Source organism: Mugil cephalus, chromosome 12 (assembly GCF_022458985.1).
Source record: "Mugil cephalus isolate CIBA_MC_2020 chromosome 12, CIBA_Mcephalus_1.1, whole genome shotgun sequence".
In the NCBI taxonomy this organism is placed as follows: domain Eukaryota; kingdom Metazoa; phylum Chordata; class Actinopteri; order Mugiliformes; family Mugilidae; genus Mugil; species Mugil cephalus.
This window is the reverse complement of record NC_061781.1, coordinates 12481352-12501633: the sequence shown is the minus strand read 5'-3', so window position 1 is coordinate 12501633 and position 20282 is coordinate 12481352. Positions and strand designations below refer to the sequence as shown.

The following is a 20282-nucleotide window of genomic DNA, read 5'->3' as shown; positions in this document are numbered from 1 at the left end:
TAATGTTAAACAGACTTGGGTATGCTTGTTACTGTTTTCATGATGTGTAAATGTTCATCTGGATGCAGCAGGCGTCCAAAACGAGCGCTGCCCAGGAGACCGGCTCTGAGATTGCCAGCTTCTCTCCTAATCGCTCGCTTGCTCGGTCAGCATCCCTTCAGAAAAGCACCCCAACCCTCCCCACACACACACACACACACTTGGGTGCTCTACAAACAGCAGCAGCACTCTGTGAGCAGGTCAGTGGCGGTATCACTGCGTTTCTCTAATTGAGCCCCTGATGAGGAACTTCCTTACTGTAGCCTGCTCCCTTTGAACATCAGTAGCTGCGCATACATTCTTGCTGACAGTCACACCATGTCAGACTACAGCGCGTGACCTCATTAAAAGACGTCTATCAAACCAGGCCGCAAAATATCCAATCTTGAAGTGCAGTATTGTTAAATTACATCTTTCTAACACGAGAGCTTGTCATGTTCAAAGCAGATCATTTGAGAACACGGTGCTGGGTTTTGTTTTTCACTGGAGGACATGGGGGCCGATTGTAAAACACCCAGTAAAAGTCCTGCTTCCCGGAAAAGGGCAATCAATTGTTTTGAGACTGAGGATTTAGCCCTCTGTTTGATAATGGAGGGATTATATTTTATTGGTAATGGAGATCTGAGTATGAGTAGTTAAATCCACCAGGGTAATGGTTTTTGTGAGGGTAAGGACTCCTGATCTGTTATCAACTCTATTATCAAGGATATTACACACCAAACTTGCAGCTACCACTCCCTTGATTTCTTCCTGTATACATGAGGGTCACTTTCGCAGCCTTAATTATTGTGTTGTTGGATAAAACCACCACGTAGGACTTCTGAGTCAAAGTAAAAAATAAATAAATAAATGAAAAAATAAAATATTCACAAGCTTGATATCCGTTCTGAAAAGGTCTGTTGTTTGTTTTCCCCTTGTTGAACTCAAACCGACTACTCTCATTGCTTCAGATACTCCAATCAGTAAGTGCCTCTCATAATATTTTCACCAGAGCCTCATCTGTACTTGAATTTAAGCACTAAACCTAAATGACGCATAAAGATTCAATCGTCAGGCCCACACTGAGTGACCTCGTTTCAGCTGCTGCATAGAGGACGTGTCCCTGCCCTTGATTCATTAAAGTATGAATAAAATCATGAAGGCATGAAAAGACAGGCAGGTCATCTGTAATAATATATCCACGCCATAAGACAGGGAAAAATGTCCTTCAAGAGACAATGAAAAATTGATTTTATGTCCGGTGGCAATGAGAACCGCGGCAACTACTGAATAGTGCCTTTGAATTCAGAGGGCAGGATTTTTCCAAATGAATATTCAGACATAGTAAGAGGGAAACAGAATGGAGCTGCACTTTAATTACATTTACAATGTCAAATGAAAGATAAAGCAAAAGTCTTTAAGAGGGGCCATGTATTGTGTGAGCCTTTCACTACTAAAAGATACACTGAATATTTTTTGACCACTGGTGGCGCTATGGAGCAATATTAATGAGGGGCTGTTTAATTATTGACACAATAAATACGACCTCATTTGAAGGCAACAAGAAGACCTGGAGTTTAGCCATAGGTTGCGAGGAACTAGAAGCTAACTAGAAGCCTCAGAGGCTAACTGTAAACGAATCACTGAGCAGGTATCTTAACTAAAGTATACAAAGAAAACACAACTACATTACAATACATAAGCCTACAAAGTTGGGCCTCACAGAGTTTGAATACCATCAGAGGGCGTTGTTCATATTAGCTTTTTTTTTTTTACAAACACTGTAAACAATGGTTATTTATAGATTTTTAGATGTTAGACTCCATGGAAACACACCCATCCTATCTTACAGAATGTAAATACAGACTTGGTTTACTACTGAATGAAGTTAAATAAAATTAAAAAAAGCGATAAATGTTATGTAGTATGAGCTGTAAAACTATTCCTCATGCGGAAAAATGTTGCTGTGTGATTTAATTATATTTCACATTATTATGGCCTCGCTTTTGATTGAGGCCACACTGATAGTAAAGTAAAAGACTCGATGAAACAAGCATGCAAGCAATTGTTCAACATTTTTACTTGAAATAAGTGGATATCGAAACAATTGCAGACTATGTACCTGCTTACAAACTATCTTTTTTTTTCTTTTTTTTTTTTTTGCTATTTCAGCAGTTAAATTCCAGCATGACATCTCTCATGCCGTATAGCCTTGAAACATAAACAGAGTGTGAGTGTGAGCCGCTCTCTCCATGTAAGGCTGTGCAGTGGTGGGAGTTGATGTGTTTGTAAAGCTGCTCTTTGGAGAGGATCAGTCTGTGACTCTGACATTTATTCTGTCAGATCAGCTCGATAAATAGCTTGTTGCACCCTGTTGTATTTATTCAAAAGCACTTAGGTCTCTAGAATTGTGTCTGGGCCGTGGAGACTGTACTGCCTTCTCCAGCTGTCATTTTTACTCAGCGCACAATCATCTAAACATCTCTACAGTTTTACTTTCCTGCGCGTGCGCGATAGCTCGAGCGCGTCCTCGCTGTCCAGATGGGCACGCTCGGTGGCTCGCGCGCTGTGTAGAACTAAAACGAGCCTTCATCAGAAAGCTGACCTTGATCAAGTCCGCCGATATGGGAACTTTGCGACTGCGATGATTATCTCTAGCTCACAAATTGCTTGAATTTCCTGCCAGTCTCTTGTCGCAGCTTGGAGTTTATGTTCTCTGTGCTGTCCCTGCGGTGAGTAGCTACATTTTATTTGAACTTTCTTCAGGTTTTAGAGCAGTAGTTCTGCACAGATAGACAGCAATAAAAAAAAAAAAAAAAAAAGTGGAGCCATTTGGTCTGCGGGTTAGTTCTCTTTACAAATTTGACGGTGTGGTGTGAATAAAAGAAGTCTTTTCCGTGTTTTTAATGTATTTCTATCGCGTTAAAGGAATTTTCTGTTTTTAGTTGAAGTGTGCATCACCTTTACTGAAGATAATAGGGTGTATTAAACTCACATCGTAAAGTACACCTGTGTAACTTCACGTAGTGGTAGGTTTTAAAGTAGCCGAATTTTTGGTCATATATTTCTATGCATTCCGTCACTCAGTATTTAAGAGGAAACATTGTGTTTCTTACTCCACCACATTTATCTAACAGCTTTAGTCACTTCACAGCAGTTTAGAAACCTCTCATGATCTAATTACAGTAAATAAAGCTAATCTCAGCCAGTGTATAAAATCAGCTTATTTAGCTACAATTGATCTACATAAAATATAGAAAATAGAAAACTGACAGTTTATATTAGTGAGATACTATTAACCAAATATATTTAAATGGTGGTTTTGCTACTGTTGCCGTGGATGTTCATCAAGTATTTTTCAACGGTTTGAATGTTCACTGATGAAATCTTAAAAAACTCAAAGCTAGTGGTGGTATGGTCTAAAAAACTTTCATGAAATTATCCGAAATGTTTTGATAAAGGATTTGGGATGTTTTGGTTTGCTTTTTTATTTTAGATTTTGATACTGTTGACATTAAGTGTGCGAGTAGTTAGACTAAACCAACACTTGAATCCGCGTTTTATGACTTTGTGTTTGTTGATGTTGGGTTGTAGTTCAGGGCTTTTTACAGTAAATACGTTTCTACTGGAATCACTGACCTCTCATCAACTCCTGTGAAACTCTGCTAGGATAGTTGTTCCTCACATCAAATCTCACGTAGAGTCGTTTTGAGATTCTTCCAAAACTACTCATTAAATGTGTGGGATTCATCTAAAGGAATTTTCTTTCAAATATAGTCGTCTTTTCCACGCAGTGACGTTATTCACTGATGTTTAGACAACGATAAACATTCTTAAGCCCTGTAGAGACGCCTGCTGTGAAGACTCACTTGTTTGACAGCTTCTTCCTGCATCTGAAGCGAGCTTGGGAGTCAAAAGTATGCATTCAGTAATGGTCCTATTCAACCGCGTCTGTCTCACAGGAAAAAAATGGCAGTGATTTCAGGTTTCATCTTTCTGTGCCTGCTCCAAGCTGCGGTCCCTCAAACAGGACCTCGCGTACCCAGACCGATACCTGGGAGAGGTGACAGCCCCGAACCAACTCCCACACCCAGACCTGCAAGCTGTGAACGTGAGTCCCCTTAGGTCTCTAAATAAAATGTTATCGTAATGTAGTTTTTTGGATTTGCCACGCAAGAATTTATGGGTCTGTGTTGAGTAAATAGTGGGATTATTCAAATAAAAAAAAATGACTGGAGAAGCATTTCCTTAAAAATGCATTGGAGCAGCTTAAAATGGACATACTCCTCCTACTCCTACTCCTCATCTTCCCAAGTGTACAAGAGTAATAGCATTTTAGTGTAATCAGGAAAAGGCCAGAAACACGTCATATTACTCATCTTCAAGCAGCATTTTACTGCTGCACTGTGGTTGAAGTCAAGCTAATTTTAGGCCGAAAGTATAAAAGATTAAATAAAACAGTTTAATTTATGAACTCTTCATATGTTTGTGTACAAAAATCTTAAGTAGACACTTGACACTAATGTCCCTTCTGTTGTTGCTTTGCATTTGTACGAGATAATAAATAGGGCAGTAGAGTTATTTACACTTTGCATATGTTCTATCCTCCAGCTGGGATAATTGACTGTCCCATAAAGCTGTACTTCACCATCGACACTTCAGAGACCATCGCCCTACAGGAGTCCCCGCCTGGAAGCCTGGTGGAAAGCATCAGGGAGTTCACAAAGGTCTTTGTCCAACGGCTAGCTAATGAGGAGTACAATGGACAGGTCCAGATCACCTGGTCCATAGGAGGCCTGCACTTCTCCCAGACACAGGTCGTCTTCAGCCAGTTCACGTCCAAGGAGAACTTCATCAGGAACCTCGGGTCGATCAGATACTTGGGAAAAGGCACCTACATCGACTGCGCCCTCAAAAACATGACTTACCAAATGACGCACCACTACGCCGAGACGAAGGCCGTCCTCTTCTCCGTGGTCATCACTGACGGCCACGTGACAGGAAATCCATGTCAGGGAATCAAGATAATGGCGGAAAAGGCCCGCGATCAGGGCATTCACATTTTCTCAGTGGCAGCGTCCCGGTCCATCGATGAACTGGGCATGAGGGAGATAGCCAGCTCCCCCGACGAAGTGTACCGCGACGACTACATCGCTGTGGAGATCGTCGACGGGAGACCAGTTCTAAGCACTAAAACCATTGATCGTATCATAAAAGCCATGGTGATCTGAAATCTTTTTACCTCATGTTTCAGCTCAAATTTGAAGTGTGATGTGATTCTCATTGTCTGCTGTCTTTTCTTTGCAGAAATATCAAGCATATCTAGAGGTGAGAAAGACTTCAAAGAAAGGCTGATGGCGCGGTTGTGCTTTTAGAAAGTCTCCCTCGTCTTCTATATTTTTATGTAGTCCAACCTTTAATATTGATTTTCTCTTTGTGTTGTAGTGCTATAAACCCAAATGCTACGAGACCCCTGGAAATCCAGGACAAAAGGGGCCTCCGGGTCAAAAAGTGAGCATCAGCAGCATCAGTCAGTCGTGTTTATTTTTGCTTGAGCCAAAACTTTTTTTTATTGAAATGTCCGTATTTCTTCTTTTAGGGGACAAAAGGAACCAGAGGCCTTACAGGGTCAAAAGGTCTAAAGGGTAAACAGGTAAGTAGAAATGATGTCTTAAATATAGTGCATTTAGAATTCTGTATCCTCATTGATAACTGAATGAAATCTGTCATATTTCAGGGTGATCCGGGCATTGAAGGTCCAATTGGTCGACCTGGTCCAAAGGTTTGATGACACCTGCTGGTTGATAATCCTTGATGCTATGTAGTTTCATTTTTTTTTAATCTAATTTGTTTGTTCTTTTTTTTTTTACAGGGAGAGGCTGGGTTGAAAGGTGAGAAGGTGAGTGAAATCTTTACATTCTCACTTTTTTTTTCTTTTTCTTTTTTTAAATGCAGTGGTGTTGGGATTAATGGATCTGTTTTTATTTCATTAGGGTGAAATTGGATTTAGTGGAGCAAAGGTAAGTAGCGTGCTTTGTTTGTTTATTATACCAGGATGCTGGACATCTTTCGCCGCCGGTGTTTATAGACTGTAGCTCATTTTATCTCCCTATTGACGTCTAAACACAAAGGGTATGTCTGGATCACCTGGCAGGAATGGGACTGACGGACAGAAGGTGAGTGTTTTATCATGTTTTACCATGATACTAATATGATCAATATATATATATTTATATGTATATGAGTTCTGCTATAATTACCCCTGTCAAATCTTCAGGGTAAAATGGGCCGAATTGGAGCTCCCGGTTGCAAAGGTGATCCTGGTGACAAGGTGAGTCTAGTAGTTTTATTTTATTGTTATTAATTATATGTTTATATTATTTTCACATTTTCACATGCAGTATTAACTGCAGTGCAAAATGCAGTAGCTGCTACTTAAACACTAGACAAGTCTCTGTGATATTAACATGTCCATTTACTGTAATAATTGTATTAAGTCACATTTAATCCATGACTTTTTGTTTGTTGGTTGTTTTTAGGGGCCAAGCGGCTTCTCCGGAGATTTTGGTGAAAGTGGCCCCCCAGGGACGAAAGGAGGAAAGGTCTGAATTAATTCATAATTAAGATCTTTTCGTTACATTGAATGAAAGGAAAACTGGAAAAATAAAATAGGTTTTCCGAACATTAAGCTTTGTCACGTCGCTGATAATATTTTAGTGAGCAGGTCAAACACTTGGTTCCTGAGGGAAATATCTCCACAAAATTTGTCTGGATTCCAGTGAGATGCTCCCAAGGCTATGAATAGATAGACTATAATTCCCATTTGTCATCATGACTACTCAGTGAAAGAACTAGAAAAGGCAAGGAATGAAAAAGGAAAACTGAAAATGGCACATCACAGAGAAAAACAGGAAAAAAAGATTGATTCACAGAAAATAGTTCTCTTTTTATAATAAAACGCAAAGTTCCAATGACCCGACCCCTTTCGTTATTAGTATTACGACAGCGTATTTGCCACCATCCATCCCCAGTGTCAGGTGTTTGCTCATTTTTGGCTGGTCTCTGCAGAAGCAGCAACTTTTACATCTGCAGTCTATGTTAGACTGGATAATAACAGTGTTCAGCAGAGCCACAGTCTCCCTCCCAGACACTCGCCTGAGCGGCCTACGTAGAAGCAGACTGTTAGTGTGAGACACATAACAGACTTCATTCAGACATTATGACTTCTGGGGATGGGTGGTGATAAATACACTGTCCTGACAATAACAATGAAATCCAAACAAAGAAGCCACTCGGCTGAGTGGTGGAACGGCAGTAGCAGAGTCGCATTGTTTTAGCTTTGTTTTACAGGTAATAGTTTCAAAGCAGTGACATATTTTCTTCCAGTTCGTCGCATAAATTATAGTTTTATTTATTTAACACTGGACCAATAGTTGAGCATTTTTGGAGAGTTTGAGGTTTAAGCACGTGGGACTAGTTGGCTAGTGCTATTAATGCTAACATAGCATGCTAGCATGTTATCATGCTAATGTTAGCGGCCCTCTGCAGTATCTGAGTGAAACGTCACATCCCTGTCGTTAAATAAGATTTTATAATTAAATACAGCAAAATAACAAGTGCACATCGACAATTACAGCTCAAGTGAACTTCACTGATACTGTATCTATTGTATCAATACCACAGATCCTCTGGGTGCATAAGCTGCATGCTGTTTTTTGTTCGGTGTAGTTGGTTATTTTGTAGGGTTTCTGTATTCCAGGTAATGTCTTCATTCATGTGTTAGTTTGGTTTGTTTGTGTTTGTTTAGGGTGACCCCGGCCTCCCTGGGAGGTCTGGTCTCCCTGGGCCCTCAGGTGATCCCGGGCCAAAGGTAACTTTCAAATTAAACTTCAACAGAAAACACTGAGAAAAATTAAAGGCTTTTAGTTATTTTAAAAACAGAATTACTCACAAGCAGCCTTGTTCCTTAGGGTGAAAAAGGAAATCCTGGGAATCCGGGACTACCAGGAGAGAAGGGGATTACGGTACAGACAGGAATTTATATTTTATTACATTTATATCTTTTATAAAGAAAGTAAATGTCAGCTATTTAATACCTATTCAACTTTTGCAGGGGCCTGAGGGTTCACCTGGACGAAAAGGCGAACAGGTATTTAAAACATCATTTAAAAGGGTTGTCACCTTGAGAAATTACCATAGTCTTCTCAAAGTGATTGGTAAATATTACAGGGGAGAAGAGGATTACCTGGACCAAAGGGCACAGAAGGACCTGATGGACAAAAAGGAGGAAAAGTAAGTTTAATATTCAGAGGAAGTTGCATCATATTCTTAAAATATTCCACAATTCATTCATATAAATGTCATTTTCTGTATTCAGTTTTGTATTGAAGCAGGTAATCTTGAAAGACAACCATTTGCATCTGGACTATAACTCATTTTACTGTAGTAAACATCTGGAGAAGAACAAAGATAACTATGAGTCTAAGATAACTCATTCTGACAGATGGTACTAGTTTCTGTTAAGCTTGCAAGAGATTTCAACAGCGAGAGAAAGACGAGTCTTGTGTGTTTAAAATACCTTGGCCAAGTTTTCCTCTTCCGGAGAAGGACCAGCAACATCTCATTTGACTCATACTGTATAACTTTGTTCTGTGTTGGATTACCCAGATTTTCCTGAAATAGAATTATTGCCTCCCTGTTTTTCCAGGTTACATATACACTGGCATATGAGTAATATTGTGATGGGAATGTGTGATGAGAATTGTGACAGTTTATTTTAATTAACTGTGACAGGGAGAACGAGGGTCAGAGGGAGCCAGAGGTCGTTCTGGAGAAGATGGACTGAAGGGCGCTAAGGTGAGTGGATCGTGCCGTGAGTGGACTTTGGCAGTGGAGCAACTCTGCAGCAGTTCATGAGAACTCAGCAAACATTCGTTAGAACTCCAGTACTGAAGTCATCCCTTCTTGTGAAAATTCAACCACATTTTACAGAGAAGTTACTTCATAAGCCTTTTAAAAATGATTTGCTCCACGTTGTGCATTGCGAAATTCCCATCAGTATGAGTGATTTCATGAGTGTGCTGGAGTCAAGGTATCAAAGGAGTTTTCTGGTACTTTCTCTCTCCGCCAGGGTGACCCAGGAATACCAGGACCAAGGGGTCGACCAGGAGAATTAGGGGCCCCCGGAGCAAATGTGAGTTGTTTGTAAAATCATTATAATAATCAGCCCTTGTGTTTTGAGTGGATTCCTAATGATTCACCTTTTATCCCCTGTGGCTGCAGGGAACCGTAGGAAATCCTGGTGATGCAGGACCAAGGGGAGACTCTGGGCCACCTGGCCCCAAGGTGAGGAGTGAGGACACATCCGTTCATCACTTTTAATAAATTAATGATCAAACACCGCATCATCAGATGATTGGTGTTAATTTTCTCTTCTATAGGGGGACAGTGGAAGATCTGGATTCAACTACCCTGGATCAAGAGGACCCACTGTGAGGTTTTGTTTACCTCGTGAAAAATCCTGCACCTCTTAAATTTCTCTGCTGGAGTCTGACGTACTGCTGCTGTTTCCAGGGACAAAGAGGTGACCCAGGCAAGAGGGGACCGAGAGGGAGCAGAGGCGACTGTGGGGCCAAGGGAGAACCTGGAAATAAAGGACAGCCAGGAGAACCCGTAAGATTGATAACGGTGTTATAAGCTGATGCAAATCAGGAATGATTCATGTGCATAATCCCAAAAATATGCAATGTGCATCCTGCCTCAGTTCCAAAAAAACTAAAGGTTGTTTTACAAGTATCACAAGGAAAAGAAAGCATCTTACTTACCTCTTTGAGCATTGAGCCCCGCAGATGGTTAACATTATTTAACACTACGATAGGAGTACAGATATCACTGCACAGACAACACATAGCTGACTAATTTCCAATGGCATAATTTCCTCAGTTCCAAAGAAACCGCGCCTTTTGTATTGTCCTGGGGCATTGGTTCCTGCGAAGAGATGCTGTTGTTCAGCGGAAATGAAGTTTTAACCACTTCTGTTGTATTGGGATTCAGATACAAATCTTAAAGAGACAGCATGATGAAGTCCAGCCGATGAAAGTGAAAGTATTTGAAATACAGGGAGTGATGTTATCGTAAGCGAGTTGGGGGGAAAGATTGCTCTACATGTTACCATGGTGAGTGCCAAGGAAAGTACTGAATGTCAATTTAAGTATATATCTGAGGGAATTAAGCTAAAGAATAAAGCACTGAAGTCACTGGATTTTTAACAAATGAGGGCATCATAGCAGTGATCATCAGCCAGACTGGTGAGGTGTGATGTCTTCAGGTGTCAGAAGACTGTTAGCAACATTCAAAAACATCTGTGTATTGAGTCATTCGTGTTGCCCCCACGGTACTAAGTTCATGAGAATAGCACGGTTTGTTGCGTCATTCTGTGGAAGTCCTCTGCAGAGCACTTTAGAAGGAAAAAAAAAAATTTGTCACTGCCACTGAAAAATGTGTTTGTGTTTAGGGGGAACCAGGCCCGCCAGGGGAGCCAGGACAGAGGGGACCCAGAGGAGACCCTGGACCTGATGTAAGCAACAGCACTAACACAAGAATAATGACTTGACCACGCATGGAAATTTTTAGATCCAGGTGCATATCTTTCTCCTTGTGCTGTGCAGGGAGGTCCAGGACCAGTGGGCGACCCTGGGCTCACCGTGAGTAAACTTCCAAAAACACTCCAGATTTAGATTGTCTTTGTCCTCTTGGATACGTTTTTTCCTAACTAGCATGCACATCACTGCAGGACTGCGACGTGATGACTTACATCAGGGAGACGTGCGGTTGTTGTGGTAAGAAATCCTCATCCCCGCTCCAACAGAGCCTCGTTGTCAATACTGTTCAACGCGCTGATCATTTTCTTGTGTTTTGTCTCAGACTGTGAGAAGCACTGCGGTGCTCTGGACATTGTATTTGTGATCGACAGCTCGGAGAGCGTTGGGCTGACAAACTTCACCCTGGAGAAGAACTTTGTTATCAACACCATCAACAGGCTGGGAAATATGGCCAGCGACCCCGATTCACCCACCGGTACCTTTAAGCCAGAAACAATAAATCAGCCAATAAATCATGCAGCAGATAAGGAAAGAAAGATAAACCAATCTGAAGGAGCGATTCACTCTATCTTCCACCTGTTGAATAGAACGGTTAAAAATGTGGACTGGACTTTATATTCAGCTCGTGGTCATAATACTGTGATTGAGCAGGAAAAACTAAATGCAGACTGTCAGTGTTCCATATGTTTAGCCATCAAAAGTGTAAACAATATCATATTTAACCTGTCAGCTGACATTTTAAGTGTGAACCGTGTCACAAACATCAGATGTTTTATTTACTGCTAAATAGCACCTTTTAGAGAACATTTTGAAAGTGTGTTAAAAAAATGACTCATCTTTTGACAAACTGAGAATTCAAAACCAACAATTAATTAGAGCTACTACATGAAAAATTCCTCTGTAAAACAACAAGTTTTGTTCCAAAAAGGTAGCTCTGGGTGACATTACAAAAGAAACAATCCTGTCATGCTCCTGTAAATCCCCACCGCTTCCAAACCAGTGTAAATCTTTGTTCACAATTAAAAATGTAGAGTAAGATTTTCATTTAAAATCTCTTGGCATCTTCTAGGTACACGAGTCGGAGTCGTGCAGTTCAGTCACAACGGGACCTTCGAGGCCATTCGTCTGGACGACGCCAACATTAACTCCTTGTCTGCCTTCAAAACGGCAGTGAAGAATCTAGAGTGGATCGCCGGGGGCACCTTCACGCCCTCGGCTCTCAAGTTTGCCTACGATAACCTCATCAGGGACAGCAAGAGAGCCCGAGCCAGAGTGTCTGTGGTCGTGGTCACAGACGGCCGCTTTGACCCTCGCGACGACGACAATCAGCTCAGGTACCTTTGCGACGACCCCGCGGTGGTGGTGAACGCCATCGGGGTCGGCGACATGTTTGACGTGCAGCACGATCCAGAGACCCTGGTGTCTATAGCGTGCAACAACAAGAACCGCATCACCGAGATGAAGCGTTACAGCGACTTGGTGGCTGAGGACTTCATAGAAAAGATGGAAACCGTGCTCTGTCCAGGTAAGCATGCACCAGCACGTCCATCGGGATCATACGCCGGTCCTTCTGTTTGACCTACGCCTTTCTGTTTCAACCCTCCCAGATCCAATAATTAAGTGCCCTGATCTCCCCTGCAAAAGTGGTACGTTGCAATTGCGGCAAGATTATAGGTTTAGCGTTGGAACAAAGTGAAACTCTTTAACTGATTTCTTTCTTTCCAGAACCTGACGTAGCTCCCTGCGTTGAGCGGCCAGTGGATTTGGTATTTCTGGTAGATGGTTCAGAACGCCTCGGCGTGGAGAACTTCCGCAACGTCCGGGAGTTCGTGCAGAAGGTGGCTGACAGACTGGTGCTGGCCAGGAACAAGTCTGACCGAAGGCGAGCCCGTCTGGCACTGATGGAGTATGGCCGGGAGGCCGATAATTTCGTGGCCTTCCCTCTCACGCACGACCCCGTCACCATACAGAACGGTATAGCGGAGTTGCGTTACCTGGATTCTTCTTCGAGCGTGGGGCCTGGCATCATCCACACCATCAACAACGTCCTGCACGGAGGAAACGAACGCCAGACCAGACGCAACGCGGAGGTTTCATTTGTTTTCATCACAGATGGCGTCACTGACACCACCCATCTAGAGGAGGCGGTCAGCGCCATGCGCCGGGAGCAGGTCGTCTCCACCGTGATCGCCACGGGAAGTGACGTCGACGAAGAAGTCCTAACGAAGCTGGCCATGGGTGACCGCGACGCCATCTTTAAAGGACAAACATTCTCTGACGTGTTACGGTCCGGTACGTTCGACCGTTTCATCCGGTGGGTGTGTTGAAAAGAGAACGAGCTCATGTGAGCGTCATACTGGTGCTACCGTTGTTAATCTAGCATTTTAAAGGATAATTCTGGTCAACTTTAACCTGGTGGATTTCCCATTATGGCGGCTGTGGTGGCACTAACTTTGCATTCGCCTCCACCTTTTGCAGTGGTTCAAGAAAATGACGAGTCACACAAGACAGGCTTTATCAAATGATTTACAAATCATTTTTGAAGTGAGCCTGAAAGCGAATTCAGAAATTTCAGAGCAGTCTTTACAGCTCTGAAATTTGAAGACTGAAAACTAAAAATACTCACCCCCACGGTCGACGCTGTAATCAGACCTTTTATTTAGATGCTCACACAGCTCGTCTGGACACAAACGCTTGTGCTCCCTATGCAGTATAGAAAGTATATGCAGCTTCTGTGCGACTCGTCGTTTCCTTGAATCTCTATAAAAGTGAAGGGTGCAAAGTTGAGACCATCCATAAAGCCAACACAGCGACATTGCTGGGACATACATCAAGTTGAAATAAACTATAATAATACTTAAAAACACAAGACTGGTTTACTATGACTCTGCTATGCACTATACTATAAGCAAATGATGTCACAGTGTTGTGCTTTACTTCATTATCATCCTTAATATTTCATTATACAAAAATATAATTCAAAGTCATGCATCCTTGATCAAGCATTAAGCTTTACTGATTAAACATAATAAACCTGCAGTTTGTTGGACATTGCAGTGCTGTCTTCTGTAAAGTCCCAACATCACTGCAACTTAGAGTGGAATTACAACAAGGTTCTTAAAAGACAATATTTACAACTTGAAAAAATAATCACAAACATTTGGCCTAGTGTACGTGGGACAGTTTTTGTGAATTATCAACTAAAGTATTTTTGCACCGGATGTTTAAGCCACAGCTGAGTCACAAATACAGTTGCGTGCAGTTACAAAGATCCAGGGGTCTCAGAGTGGGAGGCAGAACAATGGACGGCTGAACTGGTCGGATCTGGTCGGGTTGAGAGATTACATTCTTCTAATTTCTCTGTAAGTGCGCAGCAGACACTCCTTCTTCTTACATCATATCCAGCTGCACAGGAAGAGGGAAAAAAAAGATGTAAGCCTTAAGAGGTCTTAACAAGCCTGGCATATTAGCAGTCACAAACACAGTGGTACATCCCGTAGATAGACAGAAAACGGCTTTAGGAACTTGTTAGATAAATATTTAAAGGCAAAGCACTAACCAAGTCATCAAAATCTCCAGCATCTTCGGCCGGTGGTGCAGCTGCCTCCTCCTTCTTCTCCTCGCGAGCAAGAAACTGAAAACGAAGTGGGCTCAAGTCAGCATAAATGACGCTTTAAGATCTTTTTTTGAAATCATCCGCGGGGCATGTATAAACTCACCTGACTGGCTTCGTTTTTGGATACGGTGCTTCCTTCGACCTCGTCCTTGCTGATCAGAGTTACAGCGTCTGGACACGAAACACCAAAAAAATAACCTGAACTCCACAGTTGACGTGTACCGTGATTCGAGCCTCGTTCCCATTTTAATTTATTTACCTGTTTTGCACTCTAATTATGTGGAAGTTTCATCTCGAGGGAGGAATGATCAGAGAGAAACCCTGTATCTCAGAGCAAAGAGGCTTAGCGTACCTTGAACAAGCAGGTCCCAGAAGACCTCAAGCCCCCTGTTCGGGATGCTCCCCTTCAGCGACTGGAGGTAGCTGTTGTACAAATCAGCATTCCCCAGCTGAACGAGGAAAGATAAAGAACATTTAAATTCCAAATAAGAGTCTTTCAAAGGCTCACATCGACATGCAAACACATACTTGCTACAATAACCGGCCTCCATTCAAGTCACAAGAAACAAAACGGACTCGTTTTTAATCTCAAAAGCCAAACTACAGCAGCTACTACACCATCGTGCACTTCCATGAATGTTTGTTTACCTTAACGGACTGCTCTCTGAAAGCCTGGATACAGGTGATGCTTTTCATGTAATAGTGTGTGCTCTTGTTGCCAAGCAACTGCTCTATCCTGTGAGTCAGCTGCTGACAGACTGGAAGGACACGGGGGTCACCACAACCAAACAAAGACATAAACACAATTAGAAGGGATGAGCGTGAGTCACGACGGTTTATAACACAACCAATGGAAGAAAATAGGTTCACGGGGGGAAAAAAATAACAGCAGAATAAAAAGTCACCCTCTCCGAATGGGAGAATCTTCTGCTTGATCAAAAGGCGGAAGTCTCGGGCTGGATCCACACTTCCCACCTGGTTATACGGATACGAATGTGAGACTTTTAATGTTAAAAACAAGTGCCGGTGTTATTTTTTTCTTTGAAATAGCAGGATTGTTACGTCATCCAGCTCCCCCGGTCCTCACCGAAGTAACGGAGCCTTCAGCGATGTCAGCCAGGTTATACTCCTCCTCAGTTTCGTCTTCTTTTCCTTTCTTGGCATCTGGCTCCTCTGAGCTACAAATGACAAAGAATTCTGTCAGAAACCCGAAAATAGCTTCTCGAAAGTTTGGTACATTTCAGATACACAACCAGAACTACTGTAAGACAAGTAGAATTACAAGTCTAACATAGATATTACTTTTTTTTTCACGTTTTAACCTCGTCTGTGGTGTTCAAAGACCTGACACGTTACCGAACTTACTCTTTGCCAAAAATCTGAGCACTAGTTTTCAGCTTCTTTTTCTTCTCCACTTCAGTGAGAGGAAACTTCCTCTTCACCTCCTCGAGTGGAGCTTTACAGCGTTCTTCAATGACAGCGGGGCGATCGAGAGCAGCCTTCACCCATGCCTCCATGGGGGGGAGAGGGGTGCCGGGTTTCACCCCCCGGTGATGCAGACACTAAAGACAGGTGGAGAGGTGGAGTGGTAGCTGTTAAGCTCTGGTGAGAAGACAAATAGTGAAATTTTTCTTCTAATATAAAAATGGCAACCTCACATGGCCTTTTATCGGAAGTAACACAAGAGCATTATCGTTTCTCTGAACACAAACTTGACTGCAGCACCTGGAAGTGCCTCTGGAAGGAAGGGTTGGGAATCTGGTGGGCCTTCAACAAGTCCGTCTGTTCTCCGTTCTCGTCTTCTTCCACCAACATCATAGAGTCGATGAGCGAGTCGACAGCAGACAGCTGGGTGTCTAGAGGAATAGAAAATGTTCACTCGAGTTTATTCGACCGTATCTTAAAGTCTTTGAACTTGGTGTTCTTCTATCATGGATCTACAGCGTCAGTGATTCACAGCAACGGAAAGTAAAGTCAAAATCTTTCGACTCTGGAGTTGCAACAAGAAAACCCTGATTTAGAAATGACGGTGGAAAGTTTCTGAGTTCACTTTGAAATTTACAGCGCGTGTCTGGAAGCAGGATGAGATATTACGACTGCGGAATTCACATGTTTTCACATTAATAGAATCTCAATTGTTCAATTATACACATTTAATTACTCAAAGCAGAGGAGTTTGTTGCATCTTCAAATATCCCTAGAGAGCGTCTTCATGCGGTTATGAACGAATGTAAAGGACGGTGACGTATGTGTGCATCTACAGGAAATGTTGAAACTGTGTCATTTACTCACTGTGCTTTAAGGAAACAATATATATGTGTGTGTGTGTGTGTGTGTGTGTGTGTGTACACTAGGTCTACATCTGCTGCCCTGAGTAAAGTTACTAAACAGAACTTACATCAGAGCTCTGAATAAACATGACGCACACACAGAAACGGTACCTGAGGGAGTGAACTTTTTGTTTTCAAGTGAAGGAAATGTAAACTGTCTGAGATCTTCCATGAAGGGCAGCTGGACGTACAGCAGACACTGTGGACGGCAGAGAGGGATTGTCTCACATACTGATTCATTAAATATAAATATATAAATGTTTAGGCCCGTTATCTCACCTCATAGTTCCGCTTGATGCAGGGGAAAGCTGCTCCCACTTGAGGGTTGCTGCGTCGATCGTAGGCGTAACGTACAATGGCCACCATTTTGAGCTCATCCAGCGCTCGGATAAGAGCCGACAGCGCCACTCCCGCATGCTGCTCGGAAAGAAAAAAAAAGTATAGAGATATAACGGGTCAGTGTGAGCACGCAGTCACTCGCAACAAACCAGTAATCTCCATTCTCACCTCATCATCCTTGTGAGCGAATATCTTCACAACCTGCGTTCCCATGAACTGATGCCGACGTATCTGCAGACAAAAAGACAGAAGGTCTTGATACATGAACATATTTTAACTGAAACTCTGTTTGGATGCCTGGCTAGAATACCATGTCCTGTTTGGTGAAGCCCAGCACAGCAAAGCATTTCCCATCATGTTTGTATTTCATCTGATCTTGATCAACTTTGGAGAAGGGAACGATGTCGCTTCCGTAACGAAAACCTGCGAAGAGAAAAGAAGTCAGACTTAAACGGCAACTGGACCTTAGAGTCTGAGTTCGGTGGCTGTTGATTTCACCTTGAATGATCTCCTCCTTCGGCACCTCTGTCTCATTGTCATCGTCCAGGCAGTGGACGGTTTCTCTCTTTATGTCTTCTTTCTGGGCAGATTGTGCGTCAACTGTAGTCCAGGTTTTCTTGAGTTTCTCTTCAGTCACCTGGTGGACGTGGTAAATATTGTATCTTGTACGTTTTATCATTATTGAACCGTTAACAACACAGCACAACTACATTTTAAACAGCCAACGAGTCATTAGAAACCATTAGTTAACGTACTGCTTTGTAGCCAACAATGCGGATGGAGAGAGAGCCGCCTATGGTCAGCTGACAGGGCCAGGCCATGGGTCTCCTCTCAATACACTTGAACATACACAGCTGTTCGATTGCATTCCTGCAACGGGATGAAGGCACAAGGAAAGCAAGTCATATGACACCACTCAGTACAAACAAAAGCAACTTCTTGTACTTGCATAACTTGAGTAGAAACATGCGAGACTCAGCAAAAAAGAACCAACCCGAAGGTGTAAATTTGATCCAGGCCGTCCTCTTCATCCAGGCTGAGCATGACGTGCTTCACCATGTCCACATTGTCTTTCTGTTCCTTGGAAAGTCCTTTTCCTGGACCCGGTGGGGGACCAGAGCCTCTCCTGTCTGCATCTCCTTGACCTTCCTCGTCTTCCTCCACAGGGAAAGGAAAACTGAAAATCAAAGGTTTGGAGTTAAAGCATGGGTAAAAGGTAAAAGTGGGTCTGTTTGGGGATGTGCATTAAAATTGTGTCTTTAAAGAGAGAAAAATATCAATTATCAAGACAAAAACGCTCTCTTACAAATGGCCTGATTTCAAAAAAGGAGTTAACAAAAACGTCACATAGTGAAAACGTTTGAGCCTTACAAGAACTGCAGAGTGATATCAGCTCGTTTCAGGTTTTCAATAATAACATCCAGGTTGTCCGGGTTGGACTGGATGCTGAGGTCAGTGAGGAGGGCAATGTTGAGACGCTCAACCTTCTTTCCCCTTAAAAAGTAGAAAGTGAAATAGTCCTTCAGTTTTCTTGTTGCTTTTGAGAGAACACTGAGAATTATTCACGAGATACAGGCAGTCTCTTACTTAGTCTCTGTCTGGAGAAGATCCATGCAGACTACGAGGGCATCCAGCCCTGTTAAAGTCTAGTTAAGGAGCTTATGATTTCCATTTGTCAACATAGGTTAGAAAAAAAAAAAAAGAACACAAGAATTCAGCGTAATTACTGTGTATCGTTCACAACTTTACATAAAGTGTAACTTAAGTTGGACTGTTTCAAGAGAGCATTACATGAGTATTTTGAAAGTTTTCCTTATAAAGCTTCTAATGTAAAAAAAAACAAACAAACAAAAAAAGTGTTTTGACAAGTTCATATGTTAATGTGAAAAAATATTTTGCAGGACAATTTTACCAAAACAGATGCATATCTTCCAGCAGTCTTGTATAATGTCAACATAATGTCCTCTTTTCTTTGCTGAGATGTAGCATAAACACAGTAGCACAAAAAAGTTTTTCTTTCCCTAAACCATAGCAACTCAAATTCAGACAGAAAACTGCTGAAGACCGATATTTACCTAGTGGAAACTTTGAAAGAAATATTAGAACTGAATAGTGACTTAGGCATCCATCATAAGTGTATAGACGGAAAGTTAAAATGATTTGAAACTTTGTGTGACTGGTAACAAAAAATATATTATAGTACCCTATCTATCTATCTATCTATCTAAAATGTACTGGAAATATCAGAAAGGATACAATCAGCCTGCTGACCCTCTGGATGGATCTGATTTTCAATCTCCTCCAGGAGCTCAAAGTCAGGTGTCAGGAGGTGGCGACGCACTGTGATGTGCTGGTACTGGTCGTCCTGGGCCAGAGGGTTTCTGGTGGAGTCTGTGCCGAACAGGACCAGAGCCAACTCATCTTTAGTCTCTGCAAAAACCTAAACGGATGGAAAAGACGTGTCTGAAGATGGCAGAGATTCCTCATGGCCGTAGTTAATCTTTGAATCTTGCTTTCGAGAATTCTGCAAATGTACCTGGCGCATTACAAACTTCTGGACGATTTTTTTGGCGAAGTCAAAGGGAGTCTCTTCACCCGGGGCGGAGTTGGACATGGAGAAGCCCACGTCCATGCACAGCACCTGAGCTGACTGCAAACAAACACTAAAGGGTCAGCACTGCAGAAGTTGTGTGTTTGAGTACAATAATCAGCACAAACGCGTTTTATGCTTTTTTTTTCCTTTAAATGTTTTAATATAATTTGCTCTTATGTTAACTAGAATAGGCAGGGGTGAATGGGGGTGTGACAGTGTTTGCTTAATCTCGTCCCAACATGTCCCAACATGTAGCTGAAGTCAAAAGTATGATGCTCAATGAAAGAGAACAATTTGTTTCTGACATTTGGAAACTGCTCATTTAAAACGAGACCTAACGCATCTATAAAAACCGCGCATAAGTGTAATTTGTTTAAAAGAAAAGCACTTACCTTAGCGCCTGCCATCTTCTATCTTCCCTCCAAACTATTGTGTGTCACTCTGTCTGGCTCCGGACGGAAACGACAAGAACATAAGGAAGGTTCCCGTTTAGAGCGAAACATCTTCACGCTACACATACACACATTATTTATTATTGTTTACCGTAAATAAAGATGTATCTGTTAAAGGAAACATGCTGGGTCTGTACCACCTTGTCATAATGTAGTCGTGGAACTGAGCCTGATAAGAAAGTCATATAAAACGTAAAAATCCGATCTAGGTCAAACGCCCTCAAGCCAGTCAGCTATTTCCGACTATGGTTGAAGATTTCATAAATAAAAGAAAATACTCATATATAAAATAATGGCGCTCATAAATTATTACATAATTCAGTGACATGTCAA

At 42.1% G+C, this 20282-nt stretch overlaps 2 protein-coding genes across 2 annotated transcripts; one reads left to right on the top strand and one right to left on the bottom strand.

The window, feature by feature from the left end:
• The first annotated feature begins 2374 nt into the window (after nucleotides 1-2374).
• Nucleotides 2375-13668, top strand: LOC125017546 (collagen alpha-2(VI) chain-like). The gene is made up of 28 exons (XM_047600865.1): nucleotides 2375-2750; nucleotides 3981-4129; nucleotides 4630-5240; nucleotides 5326-5346; nucleotides 5464-5529; nucleotides 5618-5671; nucleotides 5756-5800; nucleotides 5891-5917; nucleotides 6012-6038; nucleotides 6150-6194; nucleotides 6296-6349; nucleotides 6558-6620; nucleotides 7826-7888; nucleotides 7989-8042; nucleotides 8132-8167; nucleotides 8248-8310; nucleotides 8812-8874; nucleotides 9149-9211; nucleotides 9301-9363; nucleotides 9459-9509; nucleotides 9592-9690; nucleotides 10532-10594; nucleotides 10686-10721; nucleotides 10811-10856; nucleotides 10942-11094; nucleotides 11689-12144; nucleotides 12227-12265; nucleotides 12345-13668. Exons 1-28 carry the CDS (start codon nucleotides 2728-2730, stop codon nucleotides 12944-12946), a joined length of 3135 nt encoding a protein of 1044 aa, XP_047456821.1. The 5' UTR covers nucleotides 2375-2727; the 3' UTR covers nucleotides 12947-13668.
• xrcc5 (X-ray repair complementing defective repair in Chinese hamster cells 5) lies at nucleotides 13611-20054 on the bottom strand. The gene is made up of 21 exons (XM_047600866.1): nucleotides 19890-20054; nucleotides 19441-19554; nucleotides 19161-19344; nucleotides 18492-18540; nucleotides 18276-18398; nucleotides 17899-18081; nucleotides 17660-17774; nucleotides 17403-17541; nucleotides 17215-17327; nucleotides 17073-17135; nucleotides 16845-16982; nucleotides 16677-16764; nucleotides 15961-16091; nucleotides 15601-15797; nucleotides 15323-15413; nucleotides 15141-15210; nucleotides 14884-14993; nucleotides 14588-14684; nucleotides 14339-14406; nucleotides 14179-14253; nucleotides 13611-14024 (listed from the first exon to the last, which is right to left on the bottom strand). Exons 1-21 carry the CDS (start codon nucleotides 19902-19904, stop codon nucleotides 14010-14012), a joined length of 2178 nt encoding a protein of 725 aa, XP_047456822.1. The 5' UTR covers nucleotides 19905-20054; the 3' UTR covers nucleotides 13611-14009.
• Between the last annotated feature and the right edge of the window lie 228 nt (nucleotides 20055-20282).